The sequence below is a fragment of the Trematomus bernacchii genome, unplaced genomic scaffold, assembly GCF_902827165.1.
Source record: "Trematomus bernacchii unplaced genomic scaffold, fTreBer1.1, whole genome shotgun sequence".
Lineage (NCBI taxonomy): Eukaryota > Metazoa > Chordata > Actinopteri > Perciformes > Nototheniidae > Trematomus > Trematomus bernacchii.
The window spans coordinates 464,658-492,590 of NW_022987691.1; the positions used below are offsets into that span (position 1 = coordinate 464,658).

Consider the following 27,933-nt stretch of genomic DNA (forward strand, 5'->3'; position numbering starts at 1 on the left):
AACTCTCCACCCTGCCTCCCACCCTTCTCCCCTGCCCCAAAATGGTCCTGGACTCTAACCCCCCCCCCCCCCCCCCCCCCACACACACACACACACACACACACACACACACACACACACACACACACACACACACACAACCTTCCCTCATCCGGCACCAGTCACTTTCTGCCCATCTCCGCTGCTACTGCACTGAAACTGTACTTTGAAAACTTAAATGTATATATATATATATATATACATTTTAAATGTATACCCCGGTTATCTAGGCCCTTTTTGTTTTGTTGTATGTATACATGCCACCCTGTAGGACTGTGGGAAACGATATTTGGATATTTCTGGATGTATAACACATGTAGAATTATTGACAATAAAGCTGACTTTGAAAAGAGAAAACACCTTGTTTTTATTATATATTGACTTGTTTTTGGAGCAGCTTTTTTCCAGTAAGACCTTTGGGACATCGGGTGTTAGTTATGTGAAGCATAGTATACAAAAAACATGAACATACAAGTACATTTAGACAACATTAGAGCACAACAACTCAATGCAACACATACTGAGCTCTCATTTGTAGTACTCAGAGATACATCTGACACTTGATGTTCCCACTGAACCGGCCATGAACCCTACAGAAGCCTACGTGTTAGATGTGGCCCAGAGTGGACTCCATTTGTGTTCTGTACAATGGGGGAAATCAAAAGTTAGCGAATCTTTCTCAAAGCCACACCCCCACATATGTCACATGCCTGAACAGCCCAGGATGTCCTCTGTGGAGTACAATTGGACTTAATGCTGTGGCATGCATAACCTCAAAGTAATGGACCAAAACCCAATGTGCTCCACAGAGGACAACAATGAATGTGTGGGTCTCTGGAGGATAAACAAGATCAGAGACACAGCACTCATACTATCTACATCTTTCTAGAAACACCTCTGACAAATGTGAACTGCAGTTCATTTGATGTTAGTAAAAATCCTTTTGTCTCCTTCTCTTCAAGAAGAAGACCTTTCTCTCGTTTCTCTCCTTCGTCTAACGTGTCTTCACTTCTTGGTGTCAGTAGTTCTCTGCAGTGAATTTGACATTAGTAAAAAAAAAGACAGTGTTTGTTTGCAGGGGATCTTTCAATACCCCCTCTGTTTCTCCTGCAGCGAGACTTATAAACCACTGGAATAAAAGCAAGTATGTGCATCTCATTAGACTCTCTGAAAAATAAATATCATGCAACCTTTAAAAAACAGAGGCTATGCAAAGTGTTTCCAGGATCCTGCAGAAGAAGAAGACCTTTCTCTCGCTGCTTCTTTATTCCTGATCTAACAGACAGTAGAGAAATATAATGTACATTAGTCTATACTTCAAAGTTATTCAAGATATATGCATGTGAAACAAAAGCATGCTTGTGTTGCACGAGAGAGCACGCATCAATCACAACTTGCAAAGGCATGTTTTATCTCATGAATATGTAGCTTGTAATTGAAATGAGTGGCTTTACAGATTTTGTTAAACATATAGAAATATGAGTTCAATTAGCTCGAGCGACTATGAGGGGCCGCACAGGCCATCATTCATACTGGTCCTCTCACACACATACATTCTCCTACATACATATATTGTCTTCAGACATGCATATATTATTTATCATATTAAATGCAAACATTGAATGAATGTGCATGAGAGCAAAATGTATAAATATGAGCGTTCAAATATGAATATGAGAGCAAAATATACATGTGTGAGTGAAACATGTATAAATATGTGAGTGACAATATATGAATGTGTGCATTGCAATACAGTATGCTAATATGAGAGCAACATGTATGAATGTGTGAGTGTAAATATATGTGTGAGAGTGAAAATGTATGTGTGTAATGTGTGTGTGTAAAAGGAGAATGTGTGTGTGTGAGGAGAATGTGTGTGTGTGAGGAGAATGTGTGTGTGTGAGGAGAATGTGTGTGTGAGGAGAATGTGTGTGTGTGTGAGGAGAATGTGTGTGTGTGAGGAGAATGTGTGTGTGAGGAGAATGTGTGTGTGTGTGAGGAGAATGTGTGTGTGTGTGAGAGTGAAAATGTATGTGTGTAATGTGTGTGTGTAAAAGGAGAATGTGTGTGTGTAAAAGGAGAATGTGTGTGTGTGAGGAGAATGTGTGTGTGAGGAGAATGTGTGTGTGTGTGAGGAGAATGTGTGTGTGTGAGAGTGAAAATGTATGTGTGTAATGTGTGTGTGTAAAAGGAGAATGTGTGTGTGTAAAAGGAGAATGTGTGTGTGTAAAAGGAGAATGTGTGTGTGTGTGAGAGTGAAAATGTATGTATGTAAAAGGAGAATGTGTGTGTGTAAAAGGAGAATGTGTGTGTGTGAGGAGAATGTGTGTGTGTGAGGAGAATGTGTGTGTGTAAAAGGAGAATGTGTGTGTGTGAGGAGAATGTGTGTGTGTGAGGAGAATGTGTGTGTGTAAAAGGAGAATGTGTGTGTGTGAGGAGAATGTGTGTGTGTGTGAGAGTGAAAATGTATGTGTGTAATGTGTGTGTGTAAAAGGAGAATGTGTGTGTGTAAAAGGAGAATGTGTGTGTGTGTGAGAGTGAAAATGTGTGTGTGTAAAAGGAGAATGTGTGTGTGTGTGTGTGTGAAGAGAATGTGTGTGTGTGTGTGTAAAAGGAGAATGTGTGTGTGTGAGGAGAATGTGTGTGTGTGAGGAGAATGTGTGTGTGTGAAGAGAATGTGTGTGTGTGAGGAGAATGTGTGTGTGTGAAGAGAATGTGTGTGTGTGAGGAGAATGTGTGTGTGTGTGTGTAAAAGGAGAATGTGTGTGTGTGAGGAGAATGTGTGTGTGTGAGGAGAATGTGTGTGTGTGAGGAGAATGTGTGTGTGTGAAGAGAATGTGTGTGTGTGTGTGTAAAAGGAGAATGTGTGTGTGTGAGGAGAATGTGTGTGTGTGAGGAGAATGTGTGTGTGTGAGGAGAATGTGTGTGTGTGTGAGGAGAATGTGTGTGTGTGAGGAGAATGTGTGTGTGTGAGGAGAATGTGTGTGTGTGAAGAGAATGTGTGTGTGTGAGGAGAATGTGTGTGTGTGAGGAGAATGTGTGTGTGTGAGAGTGAAATGTGTGTGTGTAAAAGGAGAATGTGTGTGTGTGAGGAGAATGTGTGTGTGTGAGGAGAATGTGTGTGTGTGAGAGTGAAAATGTGTGTGTGTGAGGAGAATGTGTGTGTGTGTGTAAAAGGAGAATGTGTGTGTGTAAAAGGAGAATGTGTGTGTGAGAGGACCAGTATGAAGTACGGCCTGTACGGACCCTCATAGCGATGGCCCTCTGCCCTCTTCAGCTGAACTGTTCCTCTGGAGACAATTAATACATAAAAAACAGTTGTATTTGATGTTTATTTCTCGTGCTTGCATAAATAACAGCAGCTGGTTAACCCAAATGAAATCACAACATCATCCAAAGGTTTATTAAAGCCAGGGTCACAGAGACGGAAACACACGTTTTCTTTTAAGGAAAATCGTACATTTACAAGAAAACATTTGGGAAAAAGTGAGAAAATTACTAAAAAGATTTAAACTGATTCTCAAGAAAAGAAAGTAGAATATTCCTGAGATTATAACCTCTCACATGGAACAGGAACAGAAGTCTGAAAGTCATTTATTTTGCTTTTCTCTGCATGTTTGGAAGATCATTTGCTCTTAGCGCTGCAGCCTCTCTCTGTGTTTATTGTATTTTAGGAATACCTCATCGTACATTAATTACATTTGCATCAATTTCCTGAATGGAACTTCCTGGAGGACTCATGGTGTGTCCTGTGCCACACTTTGGGAACTTTCATTTTAAAAGAAAATATGCAAAATACATTTTAACTCTGTTTAACTTCCAAAAAACTGCTCCCAGCGCCAGTGTGTGTGTTTATGAGTGTTCATGTTTTATTCTGTGTTTTGTTTTGACAAAGGAAGTGCACGCTGGGGAGTGAAAGGGTGTGTGTGTGTGTGTGTGTGTGTGTGTGTGTGTGTGCGTGTGTGTGGGGGGGGGGGGGGGGGGGGGGGCGGTCTCTTGCAGAGTTTAACACACTGTGTAATTAAGCTCTCTCTGACTGACAGCACGCGGTGCCAAAAGGCGCAAGACGCGTTCCCATTGGCCGGAGCGCGCTTTACAATCTGCTCTTGTTTCCAAGCACACACACACACACACACACACACACACACACACACACACACACACACACACACACACACACACACACACACACACACACACACACACACACACACACACACACACACACACACACACACACACACACACACACACACACACACACACACACACACACACACACACACACACACACACACACACACTCTCAGAGGATCTACTTCACCCTCCTCTCAGAGCAGGAGCAGTCAGACGCGCAGGAGCAGGGGAAGGAGCCGGTGGACTTTACGCAGAGCAGAAAAACACCTCCATGAAGTTGTGACTCTTTTGTCTCTGAGTTGATTTACTCCCTCCTGCTTCAGACTGACTTTCCGCACAGCAGGAAACCCAGCATTTGTTTCTCCTTTTTCTTCTTTCTGCGCTGATTCCTCCCTTCAGTGTCCTCTCTGAAGCCATGACGTCGCGCTGCAGGATGGAGCGGCTCGCGGTGCGGCTCGCGCTCACCCTGGTTCTCCTGTCGGTCTTGTGCAGCGCGTCAGAGTACGAGTACCTCTCCTGGAAGTCTGACGCGTACTCGCGCGGCTACGGGAAGGCCCCGCAGTGCGTGGACATCCCGCAGGACCTGCGGCTGTGCCACGCGGTGGGCTACGAGCAGATGCTTCTGCCCAACCTGCTGGAGCACGAGACCATGGCAGAGGTGAAGCAGCAGGCGGGCAGCTGGGTGCCGCTCGTGCACAAGAGCTGCCACCCGGGCACGCAGGTGTTCCTGTGCTCGCTGTTCGCGCCCGTGTGCCTCGAGCGCCCCATCTTCCCGTGCCGCTGGCTGTGCGAGGCGGTGCGCGATGGCTGCACCCCCATCATGGAGTCTTTTGGGTTCCCGTGGCCCGAGATGCTCGCGTGCGACAAGTTCCCGCAGGACGACGTGTGCATCGCGATGACGCAGCCCAACGCGACCGAGAGCCCCAACCCCACAGGTAACTTTAACTTTATGAACCCCACAGGTAACACTAACCCCACAGGTAACATTTGCGTAACTGTGTTGACAGGTGTGCAAGAAGTACTCGGATACTTGACTTAAGTAAAAGTAGAAATACTACAGTCTTGAAATACTTTCAAATAGCAAAGAGCATTTCGATGTTGTCAAAATAAACATTTATCCTGGGTTAGGATTATTAAGAGAGTCTGAAAAAAGTACACAAGTACCAAATAGCCTAATATAACTTAAAAAGCACACATGAGATATTAAATATATAAGTATAAGTATAAGTACAAATTACACCATTTGCAAAATACACATCCAATACCAGTAACAGTATTTAAAAGTATTAGTAATAGTTGTAAATTAGCAGCAGAGTGATGGTATTAAAACGTAAAAGTGTCCTGCTTTGTCCTCATTTGTCCCACACATTGAGAAGATGTCCTGTATTTGATTGACAGTCACTCGTTTAAAATGTGTCTTTTATCCAATGGCTGTTTAGAAACAGGGTTATCTCCATTAGCTGACGCTTTCATCCAAAGTGACTTACAATAAGTGCCACAAACCAAAATGATTCAAACTAAGAGCTGATATATTCACCTCAAACAGGCAAGACCATGTTATTGCTGGTGCATAAAAGTGACTTTTTAAAACTATATATAGCATTACAGGTGAATACACATTGATTCAACTCTAAAATATATCAGTTGTTTGTTGGAGAAAAAATCCATTCGAACCAAATATATTGAAGTCCCTTACTTGTTAAACATTATATGGATAAACTAACTCTTATCGCAGTATCATGTCTCACACAAACTACCCTTTGTCACGGAGGAACACTGATACCTCCATATCGTTATTGTAACTGTTACGAGGAATATTCAGATATTAAAGTAGAAATACTCGTCTCATTACATTTGACAAACACTGAAATGTTGACTTTAATTTAATGTATTAAATCCGCACGTTTAACATAACTGTATTAGGTTATAGTTGGAAGCAATAATGTTAAGTTGAACCTGATATTTGATGTGAAATACAGTTATTTATGATCAGTTTTTCAGTGTTTACTCCATAAGAGAAGAGAGCGGCGTGTGCAGAGGAACAGGACATATCTATAAGGTACTACAGTAGAAGTAGAGACATAGTAGTATTTAAATACTCTATTTTGCAAGTACAAGTCCTAAGGAGTATTTCAGTGTTGTAATATCAAATTTGTGCCGATTTCATGTACTTTCTGTGTAGTTTTGTGTTTTTTACGAGTACTTTACTGAGAAGAGACATGAGGGTGCAAAGGGCTTTGGATGAAGTTGAATATATATATATTTTTAAATACCTCGATATTGTTAACTGTTGACAGACGTGGAAGAAGTACTCGGATACTTAAGTAAAAGTAGAAATACTATGGTCTTAAAATACTACTCAAGGAGCATCTCGGTGTTGTGATATGTCAAATCTTCCTGGTTAGATGAATGTGTGCAAAGGACTCGGCTATATGGAAGAAATGATCAAATATTTCTGATCAAATACCTCAAAAGTAAAAGTACTCATTATGCAGAATGGCTTTTCCCCGAGTAGTAAAGTATAAAGTCACTTTAAGTGTTAAATAAATGTATAAAAGTGAGATATTTGCCTACAAAATGTACTGGATAGAAGTATATCCAAGTACTAGTATGTCTTTACTGCAATACTTGAGTACATTTGGTGCATTTCACCACATTTCTGTGTTATGTGGATTTGATGGCTTGAATACAGTCTCATATCACATATACATCCATATACTATTGATAACACCTGATTACTGCCAAGAGAAGCCATCTTTTTATGTATTTATATTTGATTAAGATGCACTTTTACCCACTGTTGTGGACGTCTGGAGGCGTGATGCCTGGCTCAAAAGCACATTATCTGTTTTTCGATGAAGGCGAGCCACTTCGTTTTTGTCCGTAAACAAAGAGTGGAGCTGCAGAAACACATTAAAACATCTGCTCTGGCCCGAAAGTAGTCAAATGTAAATATATAATGGTATATTCTAAGTCTAAAACAGAGGAATGCGCCAGATTATCACATTTAATTCACATGGAAACAGCAAATATTCACCTTTTGTTGATTCTTAAACGTTTGTTTTGCAATCAGAACAGTATGTGCATTTTACATCACAGTCCTTTTTAAAATCCAACATCATATGCTTGTCTTTTTTGCAAAACGGACCCCTTTCCAAACAGCTAAACTATTGATTCAAAGTCTGTAGTGTTTCTGAGAATATGCATTAAAACTAAAGAGTATATATATTTTCTTACCCTTCTGAATATTTCCTGTAAATGTTATTTTCCTGTCCGTCTAAATGCAGACGGCACTTTACCATGAGTGTAAAAGTGGTCTTATTTAAATATAATATATGCTTTCATACGTCTCAAACTGAGACACGCTTGATCTATTCATGTAGAATCTGGAAACAAAGAACATTGAGCATTTGTTGCTTGAAAACGTATTTAAAAAAAAAAGATTGCAGCCATTTGGGACTTCTTTATAAACCTGGCATTAAGCAGAGAAAGAGGGAAGACAAACAGCTCTGGAGCGTTAGAGTCGACACCTGTGCAGCAAATGATCCTGAGAATGTTGTTTCAGGGAGGAAGGTGTTTGCAGATGCAGATCCCCACACAAGCAAAGCAAACACAACCTTTTGGGGGAAATCAGCTGTGAAACGGAGGATTTAAACCCCCCTCTAGTGTCTCTACTTTAAAGAGTCCTCTCCTGCTGATGTTCAGGTGTATATCAGTATGTAGTGTCTCTACTTTAAAGAGTCCTCTCCTGCTGATGTTCAGGTGTATATCAGTATGTAGTGTCTCTACTTTAAAGAGTCCTCTCCTGCTGATGTTCAGGTGTATATCAGTATGTAGTGTCTCTACTTTAAAGAGTCCTCTCCTGCTGATGTTCAGGTGTATATCAGTATGTAGTGTCTCTACTTTAAAGAGTCCTCTCCTGCTGATGTTCAGGTGTATATCAGTATGTGGAGTCTCTACTTAAAGAGTCCTCTCCTGCTGATGTTCAGGTGTATATCAGTATGTAGTGTCTCTACTTTAAAGAGTCATCTCCTGCTGATGTTCAGGTGTATATCAGTATGTAGTGTCTCTACTTTAAAGAGTCCTCTCCTGCTGATGTTCAGCTGTATATCAGTATGTAGTGTCTCTACTTTAAAGAGTCCTCTCCTGCTGATGTTCAGGTGTATATCAGTATGTAGTGTCTCTACTTTAAAGAGTCCTCTCCTGCTGATGTTCAGGTGTATATCAGTATGTAGTGTCTCTACTTTAAAGAGTCCTCTCCTGTTGATGTTCAGGTGTATATCAGTATGTAGTGTCTCTACTTTAAAGAGTCCTCTCCTGCTGATGTTCAGGTCTATATCAGTATGTAGTGCCTCTACTTTAAAGAGTCCTCTCCTGCTGATGTTCAGGTGTATATCAGTATGTAGTGTCTCTACTTTAAAGAGTCCTCTCCTGCTGATGTTCAGGTGTATATCAGTATGTAGTGTCTCTACTTTAAAGAGTCCTCTCCTGCTGATGTTCAGGTGTATATCAGTATGTAGTGTCTCTACTTTAAAGAGTCCTCTCCTGCTGATGTTCAGGTGTATATCAGTATAGTGTCTCTACTTTAAAGAGTCCTCTCCTGCTGATGTTCAGGTGTATATCAGTATGTAGTGTCTCTACTTTAAAGAGTCCTCTCCTGCTGATGTTCAGGTGTATATCAGTATGTAGTGTCTCTACTTTAAAGAGTCCTCTCCTGCTGATGTTCAGGTGTATATCAGTATGTAGTGTCTCTACTTTAAAGAGTCCTCTCCTGCTGATGTTCAGGTGTATATCAGTATGTAGTGTCTCTACTTTAAAGAGTCCTCTCCTGCTGATGTTCAGGTGTATATCAGTATGTAGTGTCTCTACTTTAAAGAGTCCTCTCCTGCTGTTGTTCAGGTGTATATCAGTATGTAGTGTCTCTACTTTAAAGAGTCCTCTCCTGCTGATGTTCAGGTGTATATCAGTATGTAGTGTCTCTACTTTAAAGAGTCCTCTCCTGCTGATGTTCAGGTGTATATCAGTATGTAGTGTCTCTACTTTAAAGAGTCCTCTCCTGCTGATGTTCAGGTGTATATCAGTATGTAGTGTCTCTACTTTAAAGAGTCCTCTCCTGCTGATGTTCAGGTGTATATCAGTATGTAGTGTCTCTACTTTAAAGAGTCCTCTCCTGCTGATGTTCAGTTGTTTTTGTCCCTGAAGAAAGTTAAAATGTTCTCAGTATAAACTCCAGTTGCTTGCTATCGACTGGCCGTAACATATTGGAAAAGCTTCAGCAGATGGAAGTGATTTTTTCCGAGGTGTTTGTTGAGAACAATGCTGGGAGGAAGTCCAGCAGTGAAAAGTGAATACCTGAATATCTATTAATTCCCATGTTCTACTGCGCAATCACTGACAAATGCATCAAGAGATGGAAACAGAGGGGAAGACATAATGTGAAAAACATGCAGCGTCCAAATAACGTGCGTTAACATCTCCGTCTGGAGGCCAGCGGCTCTAAACAAAGCCAGACACCTCTAAAGGAAAAATGCTCTTACAGAATAAACAAGATGCACCAGGCCGATAAATAACAGAGCAAATCTGAGGAGATAAAGCTCCAACATCTCAATTTAAAAGGGACAGTAAGGGTGCTTTACCTACAGTACAGGAAATGAGAGACATTGTTCATACAACATACTGTAAACTTGACATTACAATGTACATTTCTTCATAATCCTACCCCTTCAAATTGTGACATACTTCACTTTTTTCTGAATATTTCTATATTTCTTGTAAATATTTCTTAGGTTTTTATAATAGATGTTATGATGTATTTGTACTTGTTCCATTTTTGTAAATTAATTCCTATTGTTGTGTTTATGTTTGCACCTTTTTACACCAAAGAAAATTCCTTATCTGTGTCAACCGCCGATTTTGATCCAGTACTAATAGCAAGAAGCTAGCAGCAGATTAACGTATTTCAGGCACCTACAAATATACAGAATCTGAATTAATGTGTATACTATATTTAGGATATTATCACTGATTCAACTCGCTGTCAGTTAAACAGTCTGTGTTTTTTACGTTTTTTATTATGAACACCAGACGTCATTTACAAAAACAGTCAAAAAGTTCCATGATACATTTATTTGTGTAATTATGTGACTTTGGTTAGTTTAGATTCACCAACATGAGACAATTACACAAACTAATTAACCAAATCGAGGCAGCGTTAGACAAGCAACTCTAGTCTAAATGTTGGGTTTTTGTCAATTGAGTCTGGTGGCTATTAAGAGAGCATAGAAATTGACAAAAAGGGATGTCTGACAGCTCCAACATCACTTAAAAGGGATAGTTTTGACTGTTTTAAGTTAGTTTGTATGTGGTAATTCTCCATAGTAAATGTTTTAAACCTGTAGATGACAGTAGAAACTGACAGGCGGAAGCTAAGCTATGCTAAAGCAGCAAAGCATATATTAGCATCCTACGTTAGCAGCTACGTAGCACGCTATATTTAGGTTATTTTCATAGATTTTCCTGGCTGTCAGACAGCGAAAGAGTCCGTGTTTTGGACAGGTATTGAAGCTGTTATCTACGCTATACTATACAAAACAAAGACACCAAATAACACAAACTACATACATTAAGTGATTAACGCCGTGGTAAACCAGAAACTCCCAATCTTAAGCTTTAAATGCACCATTTAGGTAACTAAAGTTGGTGAAACTAAGTCCATTTACTCCAATTTAAACGGGAAATAACACATATTTACACTTCAGATGAACATTTCTCATTAAAAAACGTGTGAGTCACGTCATCGTCTCTTAAGATTAAACCAGTAAAAGGGTCTACAATTGTAAAATTATCCAATATATATATTTTTTTAAAAAGGCGTAAACTTGAATCATTTGTGGATCAGAACTTGATTCAACCTCGTTAACAATTTAAAAAAATGTGGAGGCAGAATAAAGATTTTTACCGGACATTTTGCTGATAATTCTTAACTTAAGGGAGAATTTGAATGCAGGATTTTTATTTGTAATGGATTACTTTGACGTTTATGTATCCGTACTTCCTCCATTAATGATAGTTAATAGAGCTAACAGTGATTATGATGAATGTTAATAGAGGTCAGCTAACAGTGATTATGATGAATGTTAATAGAGGTCAGCTAACAGTGATAATTGATTTAAAGGAGCAGCAGGCGGAGGAACACTTTAAACAGTCTCTGTTTTCATTAGCTCTTCACACCTAGCCGCGACTTTCACGAGTTCTCGCTGAACACATGTAACGGACAACTGGTGACGGAGAGAGAGACTCCCCTTCTACTACTTCTACTTCTACTTCTACTTCGACTTCTACTTCTACTAAAAATTGAAAAATGTTGTCAGTTAAATATCTGCAGATAATCTAGTGAATTACTCTTTGGCAAAAACACACTTTTTCTTCAGGAGGTCTGTTATAATAATATTACGATGTATTTGTGTTATATTTGGGAATGTCAGAGCATTCCTTTAAATGTGATTTCCATGCACGTTGTTCAGTGCTTTTTGTGAGGTGTATACAAGTTTTATTGAAATGTCCTTTCTGAGCGCTGTGTTAAAGGATCTCTCTGTTACAGCTGGTTAATAAAAAACTTCAGACATTCCTGAGTGATGTCATCAGAGCGAGACACCGTCACTCTGCACATCTGCAGGAAACACACTTTCATAAAAAAATGAGTTTAAATCCACTTAATTTAACGTCCACATTTGTGCAATACTCAAATCACATCGAATCGAATGGGAGGGATGAAACCCTCTTTAATGGTCACACATGCACACATTAAGGCAGCTATTGTACAGCGCCTGGGGAGCAATGGGAGTGAGGGGGGGGAAGGGGGATGTCCAGTGCCTTGCTCAAGGGCACCACGGCAGGGCCCAGGAGGTGAACTGGGACCTCTCCAAATAGCAGTCCACACTCCATATTTAGGTCTGTTCGGGGACTTGAACCGGCGACCCTACGGCTACAGTCCAAGCCCCCACTGACTGAGCCACTGCCACTATATCTGTATCAGCTGGCGTTCTTATAAAATCCCCAAACCCTAAATATTCTTGAATGGACGAATAACAAAATACAAAATAAATCAAACATGGGTGTCCAGAAAATACTTGAAAATGAAATATATAAATATTTTATTTCACATTGTCTGTTTTCTGTTTACTTGAAATATATTTAAAGGGGACCTATCATGCAAAATGCACTTTTGTACGTCTTTTCTACATGAATATGTGTCCCCGGTGTTCCAGGGAACTCACCAAGTGTCAGAAAACACAACCCTCTCTATTTTCCTCCATACCCAAATCTCTAAAAAAGGGGCTGCAACGGATCTGATAAAAACTGATCCAGATTTGAACACTGTCCTGACGTCAGGACGGTGGCACTACGGCTATTGGGCCAACTCCACCAATCAGGAGGAGACAGCCACGGCCATTGCCGTTCGAAAGCGCTGGAGACGCTGTAGTACATATGCCAGGCCTGTAGATGGTGCTGTTCTCACAGAATCTGCCCTTGCTAAAACAGATCTAAAAAATGTCAAATTGAGCGAAATGAGGCATGGCTAAAATGCATGATCTGTTTGGTATTTTGAAAAAAAAAAAGTATAAATATGCCTTATATAGGTATGGTCCTACACTATATTATTATAATATAGCATGATAGGTCCACTTTAAGTGTTTTTATTGCAATTTCTTACTTCTTTTATTTATAAATATGTTACACCAATTGCTGTATTCGTCCTTTATTTCACAATTTTTATTTCACTTCTTGTGTTTGTATTAATATTTGTATTTTATATTATATATTATTTTACAAATTCATACTTTTCTTTCTTATGTTAATATAGATTTATTTTCTATTCTCTATTATTTCTTTCATGCACATTTTTACTTTGCCTTTTATTTTATCTTGTTATTTATTTAATTCTAAAATAGAGCAACTGTCAAACCAACTAATTTCCCATCCAGAATAAATCGAGTGTTCTGATTCTGATCCAAATGTCCATGTGAATAACTCCAGCGTCATTCGATAGGACTGATTTATTCTCGCCTTCTCCCCACTGACTGTAACCGTCACCCTTCATGTCTCCTCTCAGGTTTCTCTTCGATCTGCCCTCCATGTGACAACGAGATGAAGTCGGACGCCATGTTGGAACATATGTGCGCCAGCGAGTTTGGTAAGAGTCCAACACACACTGTGCCAAACACACACTGTACAAAACACACACTGTGCAAAACACACACTGTGCAAAACACACACTGCTCAAAACACACACTGTGCAAAACACACACTGTGCAAAACACACACTGTGCAAAACACACACTGTGCAAAACACACACTGTACAAAACACACACTGTGCAAAACACACACTGTGCAAAACACACACTGTGCAAAACACACACTGTGCAAAACACACACTGTACAAAACACACACTGTACAAAACACACACTGTGCAAAACTGTGCAAAACACACACTGTGCTCCGCGCTGACGTGCATCCCAGCGTGAAATCAGAGGAACAGCATGAGATGAATCTGTCTCTATCTTTCATCGCCATGCTTTCAAACAGCCCATAAATCCTGAACTAAGTATACATGAATCCACATTGTTTCCAACACACTGGACTTCTTACTGTTTCTGCTCAGATTTCCAAAGCTCAAAGGTTAACGGTGAGGTTCTGGGAATAATTCAAAGATTCAAGATTCAAAGGTTTTATCATCAGATGCTCAGCAGCTTCAGAGTAGAGTATTCTTCTGACCCGAGCTCCTCCAACAATACAGCATATATAATAAAATACAAAAATACATATACATGCCAATAGAATATGATATGTACAAGAACAGAATGTGAAATTAAATATGTACATTAAGACAAAATGAAATACGGTTTTTAATAATAATAATAATAATAATGGGGGACTATTTAACTAATAGTATCTTTCCAGAAACCAGGATATGCTTACAGTTACGAAACTCTGCCAACTGTCTCTGTTGTTGGAAACTTACCTGAAATGCTTCATGGCGTTATTTTAACAATGTGATCACATGACTCCTTCTGATGATACTGCAGATCTGCTGTAAGCTAGCTAGCTAACGTAGCTAACCTAGTCATTTCAGATATACTGGGTGTTTCTCAATCGCGAGTAAAGCTGCTTCAGAGCCACTATTTCGAGCATACTACGTCATCGAGTGCCGCCGAAGTACTGTTCCAATCTCCAGCATACTTGGAAATCTACCGAGCCCGGCGTACTCCGTTTGGAGAAATATCGAGGCTGCACATGAGTAGACTCCGCGGTCTTAAAATCCCCACAATGCTTTGCGCACGGACCAATTTCCCCAAATCTGTGGCGGAAGATGTAAGAGGCGGGGCCTCTCATATGACGCACACCTGCACACTTGCTAGCGTGTTCCACTCTTTGTTTTCCGAATGACAGGAAGTATTCTTGACTCGCTTCTGAAGCAAGATGCTCGGCAGACATGTGCTACCAAGCAAGCGTACTCTACATTGAGAAACACCCAGGTTGCATTCGAATAGTCCATTTAGCTTAGGAACCTTCCTAACGGAGTGAAATGACCCGGAAGTCCCTCAGTGGCAGCCATGATAAGTGCCGTTCGAATTCTCTAAATTAAAAGGAAAGGAGGTTTCAAACTTCCTTTATAACCTCCTTTAGCCTAGGAACCACTGGACCTCCCTAACCGAAAGGAGAGGAGAAAATGCTGCCCCACAATGCCTTGCGGCCGCAGCATTTGCCGTCACACAACAGTCGGCCGTTCACGGAAACAACCGATTATGAACGAGAAATTATATCATGAAAGTTACGGTGCTTATTAAGCATTTTAAAACGTATGTGGTAAGTTGCCAAAGTGCTTTGTTTTGAACGTTCATCAGTATTATAATCAAAAAGAGAAATATGAACGTTAGTTTTTACTGAAATGATCAAATAAAGTCAACATTTCACAGTCTTTACTGAGCTGTGTGGGGTTTGTTCAACTTTTAAAAGATGTTTGAATGGTGATATACACAGTGATAGATGTTAAGGACTAACGTTTATAATAAATACATTTGTATTGATTTTAAGATCTTTTCATACAATCATACGTATTGGGATCATTTGTATTAATGTGGACCGGAGGGAGAGGGTGACGAGCATAAGTTTCACTTTCCTTTTTTATTTCAATTCCAACTTTGGTCATGAAGAATATGTTTCTCTGTTGTCCCTGTTCATAAAGCATAAAACAACAGCATCAGAGCACGGTGCAGAGTCTCTAGATGAGTTTACAGTAGTCCCTCGTTCTTATTAAACATCCATGTTGTAGTCCGCTGTATAGAAAACTGTAGTTTCCATAGTTTCCCCACAGCAGCAGGCGCACATTTATGACCTCTGCTGGCGCATCATAAACACGTCGGATAGTGAAAGTGCAGTCGGATTCTCTAAAGTACCGCAGTCTCTTCTCCTAAATCCTTTTGAATTCTCCTATCCACTATCCCTTAACCCCGTGACGTTTCACTCCGAGGTCAAGGAATAGACGATAGGGTTAGAACTTAGGAGCTGTTTTTTTGGAGTATTCGAACGCAACCCCACTGTCCCAGCTGTGTGCGTCACTCTTTAGTGTCCCCTGGTCTCCCAGCTGTGTGCGTCACTCTTTGGTGTCCCCTGGTCTCCCAGCTGTGTGCGTCACTCTTTAGTGTCCCCTGGTCTCCAGCTGTGTGCGTCACTCTTTAGTGTCCCCTGGTCTCCCAGCTGTGTGTGTCACTCTTTAGTGTCCCCTGGTCTCCAGCTGTGTGCGTCACTCTTTAGTGTCCCCTGGTCTCCCAGCTGTGTGCGTCACTCTTTAGTGTCCCCTGGTCTCCCAGCTGTGTGCATCACTCTTTAGTGTCCCCTGGTCTCCCAGCTGTGTGCGTCACTCTTTAGTGTCCCCTGGTCTCCCAGCTGTGTGCGTCACTCTTTAGTGTCCCCTGGTCTCCCAGCTGTGTGCGTCACTCTTTAGTGTCCCCTGGTCTCCCCGCTGTGTGCCTCACTCTTTAGTGTCCCCTGGTCTCCCAGCTGTGTGCGTCACTCTTTAGTGTCCCCTGGTCTCCCCGCTGTGTGCCTCACTCTTTAGTGTCCCCTGGTCTCCCAGCTGTGTGCGTCACTCTTTAGTGTCCCCTGGTCTCCCAGCTGTGTGCGTCACTCTTTAGTGTCCCCTAGTCTCCCAGCTGTGTGCATCACTCTTTAGTGTCCCCTGGTCTCCCAGCTGTGTGCGTCACTCTTTAGTGTCCCCTGGTCTCCCAGCTGTGTGCGTCACTCTTTAGTGTCCCCTGGTCTCCCAGCTGTGTGCGTCACTCTTTAGTGTCCCCTGGTCTCCCCGCTGTGTGCGTCACTCTTTAGTGTCCCCTGGTCTCCCAGCTGTGTGCGTCACTCTTTAGTGTCCCCTGGTCTCCCCGCTGTGTGCCTCACTCTTTAGTGTCCCCTGGTCTCCCAGCTGTGTGCGTCACTCTTTAGTGTCCCCTGGTCTCCCAGCTGTGTGCGTCACTCTTTAGTGTCCCCTAGTCTCCCCGCTGTGTGCGTCACTCTTTAGTGTCCCCTGTTCTCCCAGCTGTGTGCGTCACTCTTTAGTGTCCCCTGGTCTCCCCGCTGTGTGCGTCACTCTTTAGTGTCCCCTGGTCTCCCCGCTGTGTGCGTCACTCTTTAGTGTCCCCTGGTCTCCCCGCTGTGTGCATCACTCTTTAGTGTCCCCTGGTCTCCCAGCTGTGTGCGTCACTCTTTAGTGTCCCCTGGTCTCCCAGCTGTGTGCGTCACTCTTTAGTGTCCCCTGGTCTCCCAGCTGTGTGCGTCACTCTTTAGTGTCCCCTGGTCTCCCCGCTGTGTGCCTCACTCTTTAGTGTCCCCTGGTCTCCCAGCTGTGTGCGTCACTCTTTAGTGTCCCCTGGTCTCCCCGCTGTGTGCCTCACTCTTTAGTGTCCCCTGGTCTCCCAGCTGTGTGCGTCACTCTTTAGTGTCCCCTGGTCTCCCAGCTGTGTGCGTCACTCTTTAGTGTCCCCTAGTCTCCCCGCTGTGTGCGTCACTCTTTAGTGTCCCCTGTTCTCCCAGCTGTGTGCGTCACTCTTTAGTGTCCCCTGGTCTCCCCGCTGTGTGCGTCACTCTTTAGTGTCCCCTGGTCTCCCCGCTGTGTGCGTCACTCTTTCTCCTCAAGTTGCTGAATGTTCTCTAAAAGCTGCATGTGTTGTCAAGTTGCTGAAGAGGTTTCTTCATGTGGAACATTTGGGTTTTTATATCTGCATCGTTTCTGAAGCGGCAGCATGTTTCTACTAATGGAAGAGATTATGATCGTTGTATCGCGTTAGCACCTGTCCGCCATACAGATAAACAACACATTATTTAGGGATTGCTTCTGAAAGCAACATGACTAAACCAGGAAATGAGGACGATCTTTATCTGATGACGGCAGCTGATTAAGTGGGACTTTAACTTGAGGAACCCAGTACAAACGAAGGTCTGGAGTACAATTTAAAAACATGAACCGAGCTGCATTTCCAGGAGCCATGATGCTAGATGCACATTGGAGATAGCCTGATGTATTTCTCAGGAAGGGTTTAGAGTTATATTTGTTTAACGAACTGCCTCGTTGTTTACGCTGCGGTGACGGGACTCAGTCTGAAACCGGAGTGGCACATTGTGGGTTTGTTTCATCTCAGAGCAAGACAGATGTTGTTTTGGTTTCATGTCATAAGCGCCTTAACCAGCCGACATGTGAGGAAACACAGACAGAACCAAGCCGAGGAAAATGCTTTCTTTGGTATGCAACACACATGAGATTTCAGCGGGAGTTTATCGCAGCCGGTAAACAACTAATGCTCAATGAAGAGATAGCATCGAAAAGAAGGATGTGTTTAATTGCTTCTTCCAGTAAGAATTTGGCTTTGGTCTGAGGAGAAACTATAAATGTACAGCTGCTGAAGACAGATTATGATTTAACGTCTTGTCGAGAGGAAACTGAAAATATCCCACGCTTTAATCAGGATGTGTTTCATCCAGTGGAGGAATGTAAAGAAGTACATTTACTCTGAGATACTTGTACTTGTACCTAAGAATATTTTAATGATATGCTACTTTAAACTTCTACTCAACAGCATTCACTGGTCAATATTCCACTTTTACTACATTGTGCATAACAAGTACGTTTACTTTCTTAAGTATATCTTCATCCAAATGCTTTTGTACTTAAGTAAGATTTTGACAACAGGACTTTTAGTTTGGTCATGCTGCTTTTATTTGGGTAAACGATACGCTGACGATACACGATAATACTTTACAGTCAGTTCAAGTCAGAGCAGCTCTGTAGCTCCATCAACAAGGACAAATATTAAAGAGTCCTCTCCTGCTGATGTTCAGGTATATATCAGTATGTAGTGTCTCTACTTTAAAGAGTCCTCTCCTGCTGATGTTCAGGTATATATCAGTATGTAGTGTCTCTACTTTAAAGAGTGCTCTCCTGCTGATGTTCAGGTGTATATCAGTATGTAGCGTCTCTACTTTAAAGAGTCCTCTCCTGCTGATGTTCAGGTGTATATCAGTATGTAGTGTCTCTACTTTAAAGAGTCCTCTCCAGCTGATGTTCAGGTGTATATCAGTATGTAGTGTCTCTACTTTAAAGAGTCCTCTCCTGCTGATGTTCAGGTGTATATCAGTATGTAGTGTCTCTACTTTAAAGAGTCCTCTCCTGCTGATGTTCAGGTGTATATCAGTATGTAGTGTCTCTACTTTAAAGAGTCCTCTCCTGCTGATGTTCAGGTGTATATCAGTATGTAGTGTCTCTACTTTAAAGAGTCCTCTCCTGCTGATGTTCAGGTGTATATCAGTATGTAGTGTCTCTACTTTAAAGAGTCCTCTCCTGCTGATGTTCAGGTGTATATCAGTATGTAGTGTCTCTACTTTAAAGAGTCCTCTCCTGCTGATGTTCAGGTGTATATCAGTATGTAGTGTCTCTACTTTAAAGAGTCCTCTCCTGCTGATGTTCAGGTGTATATCAGTATGCAGTGTCTCTACTTTAAAGAGTCCTCTCCTGCTGATGTTCAGGTGTATATCAGTATGTAGTGTCTCTACTTTAAAGAGTCCTCTCCTGCTGATGTTCAGGTGTATATCAGTATGTAGTGTCTCTACTTTAAAGAGTCCTCTCCTGCTGATGTTCAGGTGTATATCAGTATGTAGTGTCTCTACTTTAAAGAGTCCTCTCCTGCTGATGTGCAGGTGTATATCAGTATGTAGTGTCTCTACTTTAAAGAGTCCTCTCCTGCTGATGTTCAGGTGTGTATCAGTATGTAGTGTCTCTACTTTAAAGAGTCCTCTCTCTGGCAGTGAAGTAGAGTTTCTTCCACTGAATCCTCTCTTACTGGAAGTTGTGAAATGTTCTCGGTCGAGGTGTGATGTCGTTTTCGTGATAATACTTTCTGTTGTTGCATAATTACTTCCCAACAATTGCACAAGCGGATAAGCTTTTTCCTGCAGCTTGATAAAGGCGTCTGACTCAAGGTTGTTCTGGCAGGAGGAGAAAGATTCTTGTGTTTCAACATCAAGTAACAAGGAGCAGCTTCATAATCCAGAACGCCCATTTCTCTAGAGAACAAAAACTCAAGTACAATTTTGAGGTACATATTCTGCTACTGTGTACTTCTACTCCACTACAGTTCAGAGGTACATGGTGTACTTTTCCTCCACTACATGTATTTATTACCTTTAGTTACTTCACAGATGTGGATGAATGATGTGAAATATAATCAAGTGTTAAATCAGACTTTAGTTCCACCTGGAGTAAATCCACAAGCTCCCCTGCAGTATACAAAGTCATTCAAACTAGCTGCACCTTTACCAGCTTTGAGAACACTTTCATGATCAATCATTATAAAACATATCATATATATTATTCTGAAATGGACCAATCTGCACAATCACTACTTTTACTGTCTCTACTTTCACTATATTTGGATGAGAATACTTTTATACTTTTACTTAAGGAACATTTTGAATGCAGTACTTTTACTGAAACAGAGTATTCCTACACTCTGGTACTTCTACTTTTACTCAAGTACAAGGTCTGAGTACTTCTACTTTTACTAGAGTACAAGATCTGAGTACTTCTACTTTTACTCAAGTACAAGACCTGAGTACTTCTGCTTTGACTCAAGTACAAGACCTGAGTACTTCTACTTTTACTCAAGTACAAGACCTGAGTACTTCTACTTTTACTCAAGTACAAGACCTGAGTACTTCTACTTTTACTCAAGAACAAGACCTGAGTACTTCTACTTTTACTCAAGAACAAGATATGAGTACTTCTGCTTTGACTCAAGTACAAGATCTGAGTACTTCTACTTTTTAAATGTATACTGATGCTTTTAAAAGTAAGATAGTTAGTAATAGTTTGCATGCAGGACTTTTACTTTTAGAAAAGTATTTTCACACTGTAGTATTGCTACTTTTACCTAATTAAAATGTCAATGCTGGTATTTTCTGAGTATCGATGCATTGTAAAGAGACTTTAGTAAATGTTGGCTGCAGGACTTTTCCAGTATATTCTCCACTGTAGTTCTGCTCCTCTCCTGAATCATCTGAGTACTTCTCGGTCCTCACACACCGGTTCTGTTTGCAGCTGGTAACAGATTTACGGCTCGTCGCACTCCACACTTTGTTCCCGCCGCTCTTTATCTCCATGCTTAAGGTTTTACGGTTCCTCGTTGTCCCTGAACCTCTCGCAGCCTTCAATTAAAGCTCTCGGCCTCGGACACGGCACTTTGTTGTCGTTGCCAAATTGCTCCTTTCCTTTGCAACAACAGGGCAGATCTCCTCAGCTCATCAGTTGTGTTTCCATTACTGTGAATAGGGGCAAACACACCCCCCTGCTGGGTTTATGACCCCCCCCCCCCACACCCCCTGTCTGAGGAAATCAGGTCAAGGGTCAGGAAACCCCCCCAAACTAAACAACAGTTGATTCTTCAACGCTGGGGATTATCCAAAGTAAAGTTACACATTTTACACATAGGACAGTGTCTCAAATAATGAAGAGGATTGGGTTCACATGTGGATTTTCAGAGATTACAGTCAGAATTCTGCGAAAAGTCAGAAAAAGTCGAAATTCTGAGAAAAGTCAGAAAAAGTCAGAATTCTAAGATTCTTTTTATAAAAGGTCCCATAAAAGTCTATAGTCAGAATTCGTCTTTCTAGAAGTTTTGAAATGGAGTCAGAAATCAGAGAAAAGTCTGGAACATTCCCACTAAAGTCTAAAGTGGGAATTCTATTTTCTAAGAATTTTGAGATTTAAGTCAGAAGAATTCCACATTTTTTTACTAAGAATTCTGAGAAAAAAGTCAGAATCCGTCTCACAGAATCTCAGAAATAAAAACTTTTGGTCAGATTTCATTAAAATGTTCACATGTGGCTCTAATCCTCTTCCATACTGCAGTAACGTCAAAGCCAGGCAGAATAAGTATTGTTCAGTTTTCGCGAGAACAGAGTTTGTCGTTTCTACTTTATTCCAAACACACCAACTTCTCACCAAATGGGATTTCTACTTTTCTCAACATTTAAACTTAATTCTCAACATAATGCTTTTCTCTTCTGTTATATTGAACGTTATTCCTGTCAGTGGGACTTCAATCTCTACATTCTTTATTCTTGAAAACTAAATTAGTTCTCATAGTACATGGCAGCGTCGCATGCTTCAACGGAGACGCTTCCCATTCACTTTGAATGGGGTGACGTCACGCTTTGCCGAACTGCATTGTGGTTCCGTCACGTTCCGTCGCCTTGCCTCCGTTGCTCGATTCGAAAGTTGTGAAAAGTTCAACTTCTCAAGCGTCGATGGAAGCGCCCGCCAATCAAATCATATGCCAGTACAAGCTCTAGCCAATCAAACCGCGTGCTTGTGTGTCCGGGGCGGGAGATTGGTTATTGGTCGCACGCCAGACATGCCCACCGGCTAGCTTCAACGCGACGCTGCCGTGTGGACGTACCGTTAGACTTTTGCATATAACTATTCTATTTTGTATAATATGTCGAGTTAAAGTTGCCCAAATCAAGTCTTATAATAGGTTCAACTAGGCATTTAGTATTACAATTTTATAATGATACCATGATATATTTTCTTTTAATCTTATTTACAAAATTCTGATTTCTTAATGGGTTTTATTGACACTAGAGAATTGAGTGTTTTGTTATCCACACTTTTAGCTTTTTCTGGTTCAATAAAAAACCTTTATTCTCTCCGTACAATCGCTCTGTGTTGGAAAAATGGCCTCTTATTGAGCTTTATATGTTTGAATTGTCCTCCATAAGCAATAAAAGCAGCAAAGGCGTGTGAGCAATGAATATAATGAATCTCTATTGTTCATTGAGGGGGCGAACGTTATGTATTTTACCCACTTTTTCAAATGCAACACATGGTTTACTTTTTTACGAGTTTATTGTTTTTTTCATAACTAATGTAGACTAGTGCAGGAGGTTTGATGGTGTATAAATGCAGGAAATGACTTTTAAATCACAGAAACCCCCCCATACATTCGCCAATTATATATCCAAAGTTTGCTCCCCCATTGTAAAACATAACCAGGCGCCCCGCAGATGTAACAGCGGTGAAGACCACCTACTGAAATCATGTTAAAGTGGAAATATCTTTATAATTATGATGTTTTGCTTCTTTCTTCTACTAAATACTTTCAGATACACTTGTACAGAGTTTGTCGTTTACATTTCTACTCTATTCTTAACACATCAACTTCTCTCCAAATGGCATTTCTACTATTCTCAACGTTTAAACTTAATTTAAACGTAATTCTCATTAACTGTAAAACGGTAGAATTTGAAGTAGTTTGTAAGGAATTGGGTTTCTTTAATGGCAGTTTGTGATTTTAAGGCTTTTTTAGTGAGACAATGAAATGTTGATAACTAGCCTGATTTGTGCTTAGTTCTCTCACAAATATACTGTAAGATACACTTTTATGTACGACACCTTAAAACTAGGAAATGAAGTTCTGGTCGAATAGATTTTCTTTAAAAATAGACTCTTAAACGCTGTTTCAGTGAAACAAAGCCGTTTTGTCATCAATGATTTTTGCTTGTTTCTTCTACTAAAAACATTCAGATACACTTGTATGTATGAACAACTGTACAACTGGTATAGACTTTGAGGTAGTTTGTAAGGAATTGGGTTTCTTTAATGGCAGTTTGTGAATGTAAGGCTGTTTTAGTTGATAACTAGCCTGATTTATGTTTAGTTCTGCAGCCATAAGCGTAGGAAGGCATTCTTTAAAATGATTTAATGTGAACTTCTTACTGTATGAGGAGATTAAACTCTAAGAAGGGGCAAAGAAAGTTCATAGCGTCAAAGGATTACGGAGGATGTAAGTCCTTTCAGGGGGGGTCCTTCCCTTTTACCACTCGCTAATTACGATTCTTTTCAGAGAAAGTCCCAATAAAGTCTTTAGTCAGAATTCTTCTTACTATATGTTCTGAGATGACAATATGACAATGCCTAAAGTACTGAAGAGGATTAGGTCACTTGTGGATTTTCTCAGAAATTAAAATCAGGATTCAGAGAAAAGTTAGAAAAAGTCGGAATTCTGAGAAAAGTCAGAAAAAGTCGAAATTCTGAGAAGGTTTTTTTTTTTTAAAGACTGAAAAAGTCCCAATAAAGTCTATAATCAGAATTCTTCTTTCTATACGTTTTGAAAAAAAGACAGGAATCTGAGAAAAGTCACGAGAATTCAGAGAAAGCCTGAAAAATGTCCACTAAAGTTGTAATTCTATTTTCTATGATTTAATATGAACTTCTTACTGTATGAGGAGATTCAACTCTAAGAAGGTGCAAAGAAAGTTCATAGCGTCAAAGGATTACGGAGGATTTATCGAGATGAAGTCCTTTCAGGGGTGGTCCTTCCCTTTTACCACTCGCTAATTATGAATGCTACATAATTCATAATAAATCATTTAAAAGTCAGGATTCTGAGAAAAGTCAGAAAAAGTTGGAATTCTAAAATCTTTTTCAGAAAAAGTCCCAATAAAGTCTTCAGGCATAATTATTTTTACTCTACGTTCTGACATGACAATATGACAATGCCTAAAGTACTGAAGAGGATTAGGGTCACATGGATTTTCTCATAAATTAAAGACAGGATTCTGAGAAAAGCCCGAAAAAGTCTGAATTCTGAGAAAAGTTGTTTTATTTTAAGTCTGAAAAATTCCCAATAAAGTCTATAGACAGAATTCTTATTTCTATATGTCTTGAGAAAGAGTCAGAAATCTGAGGAAAGTCAGAATTCAGAGAAAGCCTGAACAATTCCCACTAAAGTCGGAATTCTATTTTGAAATAAAAGTCCAAACAATGATTTAATGTGAACTTCTTACTGTATGAGGAGATTCAACTCTAAGAAGGTGCAAAGAAAGTTCATAGCGTCAACGGATTACGGAGGATTTATCGAGATGAAGTCCTTTCAGGGGTTCCCTTTTTACCACTCGCTAATTATGAATGCTGCCCGTTTTGATTTCAGCGAACACTAAGCCTGCTCACAGAGAACAGAGACAGACGATAAGAGTCTTAATCCCTACCATGTGCACTCTTAAGACTGGGGAAAAACAGCGCTGCTTGAACACTTTAATCAGCGATTGGGAGATACCGGCGAAAAGGAGGAGATGAAAACGCTTAGAAGTGCCAGATCAGGATTTTACGTCAAGCATGATTGTGCAAAGAATGACTCAAGGGGGATTTGGTGTCTAAAGTTTTATCCAGATCTTTGCTGGAGTGTGAAAAAAACTCATGTTCAATCAGGCACTGCAGGTCACAAGACTTTATCTCCAATCTCGCAGATTGGAAGTAGCACGCGGAGATTTTTCCTCTCACGTTGACGTGTCACAAGGTCACGATGTGTCAGAGGTGAACGAGAGGACGTAATGCCGGGAGAGATTTGGACCACCGGAGTCTGACTCGTGCTCTGATTCAGGGAACGGGAGGAAACAGAGAGATTAGAAAAGGTTAAATAGAGTTTAGTTAGAGATCAGGAGCATTGTGGTAAATCTGGAAAAGAAGCATGGGAGTCAGTTCCACAGACCTTCTGTACTTTTTATCAGACTGATGACGTGTTCTCTTGATTTACGGATTGATTTGACACTGATAGATCCTACTAGGTTTGTTTTGCATTCGTAGGATTATAATATTTGTACGATTTCAACCATATTCAATGTAAATACTGCTATATTTTACTTTTTTTTTAAATGTTATTATAGTTTTCTTCAAATAGTTCTCTATCTGTGTTTTTTATTTATGTTTTATTTGTATGTATGCACCACAACACCGAGTCAAATTCCTCGTATGTGTTAACCTACCTGGAAATAAACCTGATTCTGATTCTGAAAGACGTTGTTGACGTTTTCTGGTTGAACGAACTGATGTACATCCCATCCTCCTGACTGGAAAAATCTCTAAAAGCCCTTGAGCGAATTTCTTAGAATTTTGCATAAAAATCCACTCGGTTTCTAGAATGAACTGATGAGAACATGGTGTTTAAAGGTGTTTTCAGGGGAGAGAAACTCCCTCTGGTGGGAACACAGGAATTTTAGCCTTTGCAGACCATTTACATGCACTAAAACCTATAGAACACACTAGAGGAAAGGGAAAACCCCATAATAAAGGGCTTCTTTAGTTCGAAAAACAACCCATTCATACGGTTTAAAGACAGTAGGGAAAGACAAAATGGTACATTCAATATTCCAGTGGAAGTGGATTCCTTTACTCCAACATTTTACCCTTACAGGATGACATTAGCTTACATTTTGTATGGTGTTTTAATTAGCTAATGCAGAGGTTGAGACACCGTGCATGTCTGGTATGTTTGTACCAACAAAATATGAACTAGACTGGACCTTTTGTGCAATCCACCTTTAAACTGATTAACTGATTGTTCCCTTTGTTTCTTCCACCAACAGCTTTCAAGACCAAGATCAAGGAGGTGACGCGGGAAAACATGGACCGCAAGGTGGTTCTGCAGAAGAGGAAGAAGATGCTGAAGACGGGGAACCTGAAGAAGAAGGACATGAAGTCGCTGGTGTTGTACTTGAAGAATGGCGCCGATTGTCCCTGCCAGCAACTGGACAACCTGGGGAACCAGTACCTGATTATGGGCCGCAAGGTGGACAAGCAGTTCCTCCTCACTGGGATCCACAAGTGGGACAAGTCCAGCAAAGAGTTCAAAAAGGCCATCAAGAAACTCAAGACCTACAAATGTCCCGCCTTCGAGAACGTCTTCAAATAATACGCCCCCCCGTCGTCCTTCGTCCTTCGTTCGCATCTCATCCTACATATGAACTTGCACAAAATCCCAAACTTTGCTTTCTATTGTCCTGTTTATATATCTATATATCTTTGTATATTTACAGATATACTTTGGAAACGTCCTTTTGTTAAGTTTTAAGATGATTGTGGTGAGTGATGACACCACAGTAAGCTGGGTTTCCTTTTTTAAAATCTGTCTTAAGAAAAAGGACTTTGTAGTAAAAGCCCTTCCTCACTGAAATCATTTCCACTATGTTTGTAGATACAGTATCTTTCTTACTCTTGCTTAAAAGTTGAGTGGATTTTATCACTAAGCGCTCAATAAGAAGATTGATACCACTCTTGTATCTCTACTTTAAATATGAAGCTAGAATCAGAAGGTGGCTAATTTAGCCTAGCCTAGCATAAGTAGCAGAGGTAAACAGTTAGCTGGGTTTGTCCAATAGCTAAAACACATACCGTTTGTTGTTATTGGTACAGATTAAACTAATGAAATGTGTGTCAATTAGTGAGTTTAAAAAGTGCTGATAGACATGTTTTGGACCAACCAATGCTAGCTGCCTCAAGTATTTATGCTAAGCTAACCATGTGGTGCTAGCTTCATATTTAGCTTGCAAGTAGAGTGGATTTTATTTCTGAGAGCTCAATAAGAAGATACCACTCTTGTATCTCTACTTTAAATATGAAGCTAGGATCAGAAGGTGGCTAGCTTAGCTTAGCCTAGCATAGGTAACAGAGATAACAAGTTAGCTGGGTTTGTCCAATAGCTAAAACACATTTTTTTGTTATTGGTACAGACTAAACTATGAAATATGTGTACACTAGTGAGTTTATTGTTGACATGTCTTTGACAAAGCCATGCTAGCTGCCTCAAATCTTTATGCTAAGCTAACCATGTGGTGCTAGCTTCACATTTAGCGTACAGACTCAAGAGTGGTGTTGATCTTCTCCTCTTAACTCTCAGCAAGACAAATGTTTAACTTTTCTTTCACATAGTCTTATCATTTAATAACAAATCATAAAACCAGTTATTAGACTCCAGATTACTGTTGAATAACTTATGGACAGAGTTCTGCCATCAGCTGATTGAAGAATGCACTACCAATCATTTTGATCATTTCCTTTTCGTTTCATTATTGACTAACCACCAATCTGCGTCATGAGATAACATAGAGGCCTTTATGGTAGATTTCTTTATACCTGTTATGCGTTGTTACCTGATATTTGTTGTTTTTGTACCACTTTTCTTATTCTCTACATCCAGTCTTCAGTAATCAGTACAACAAGTGCAAAAATTGCAATTTCTGTATTCTGTTTTTTTTGTTTTTCCTCAATTGTCACAATCTGTTTTAGCACTATTCTGTTTCAGTTTGAATGTCAGCGGTGCATTGCTGCCTATTACTTGTACATACAAATTTTACATAAATATGGAAAACTGAAAAA

The 27,933-nt window shown here is 40.4% G+C and overlaps 1 protein-coding gene across 1 annotated transcript; it reads left to right on the forward strand.

Annotated features, from left to right (window-relative positions):
* The first annotated feature begins 4,363 nt into the window (after positions 1-4,363).
* Positions 4,364-27,933, forward strand: LOC117489098 (secreted frizzled-related protein 1-like). Its single transcript, XM_034138338.1, has 3 exons — positions 4,364-5,111; positions 13,289-13,369; positions 26,145-27,933. The coding sequence occupies exons 1-3, from the start codon at positions 4,592-4,594 to the stop codon at positions 26,468-26,470; spliced, it is 927 nt and encodes a 308-aa protein (XP_033994229.1). The 5' UTR covers positions 4,364-4,591; the 3' UTR covers positions 26,471-27,933.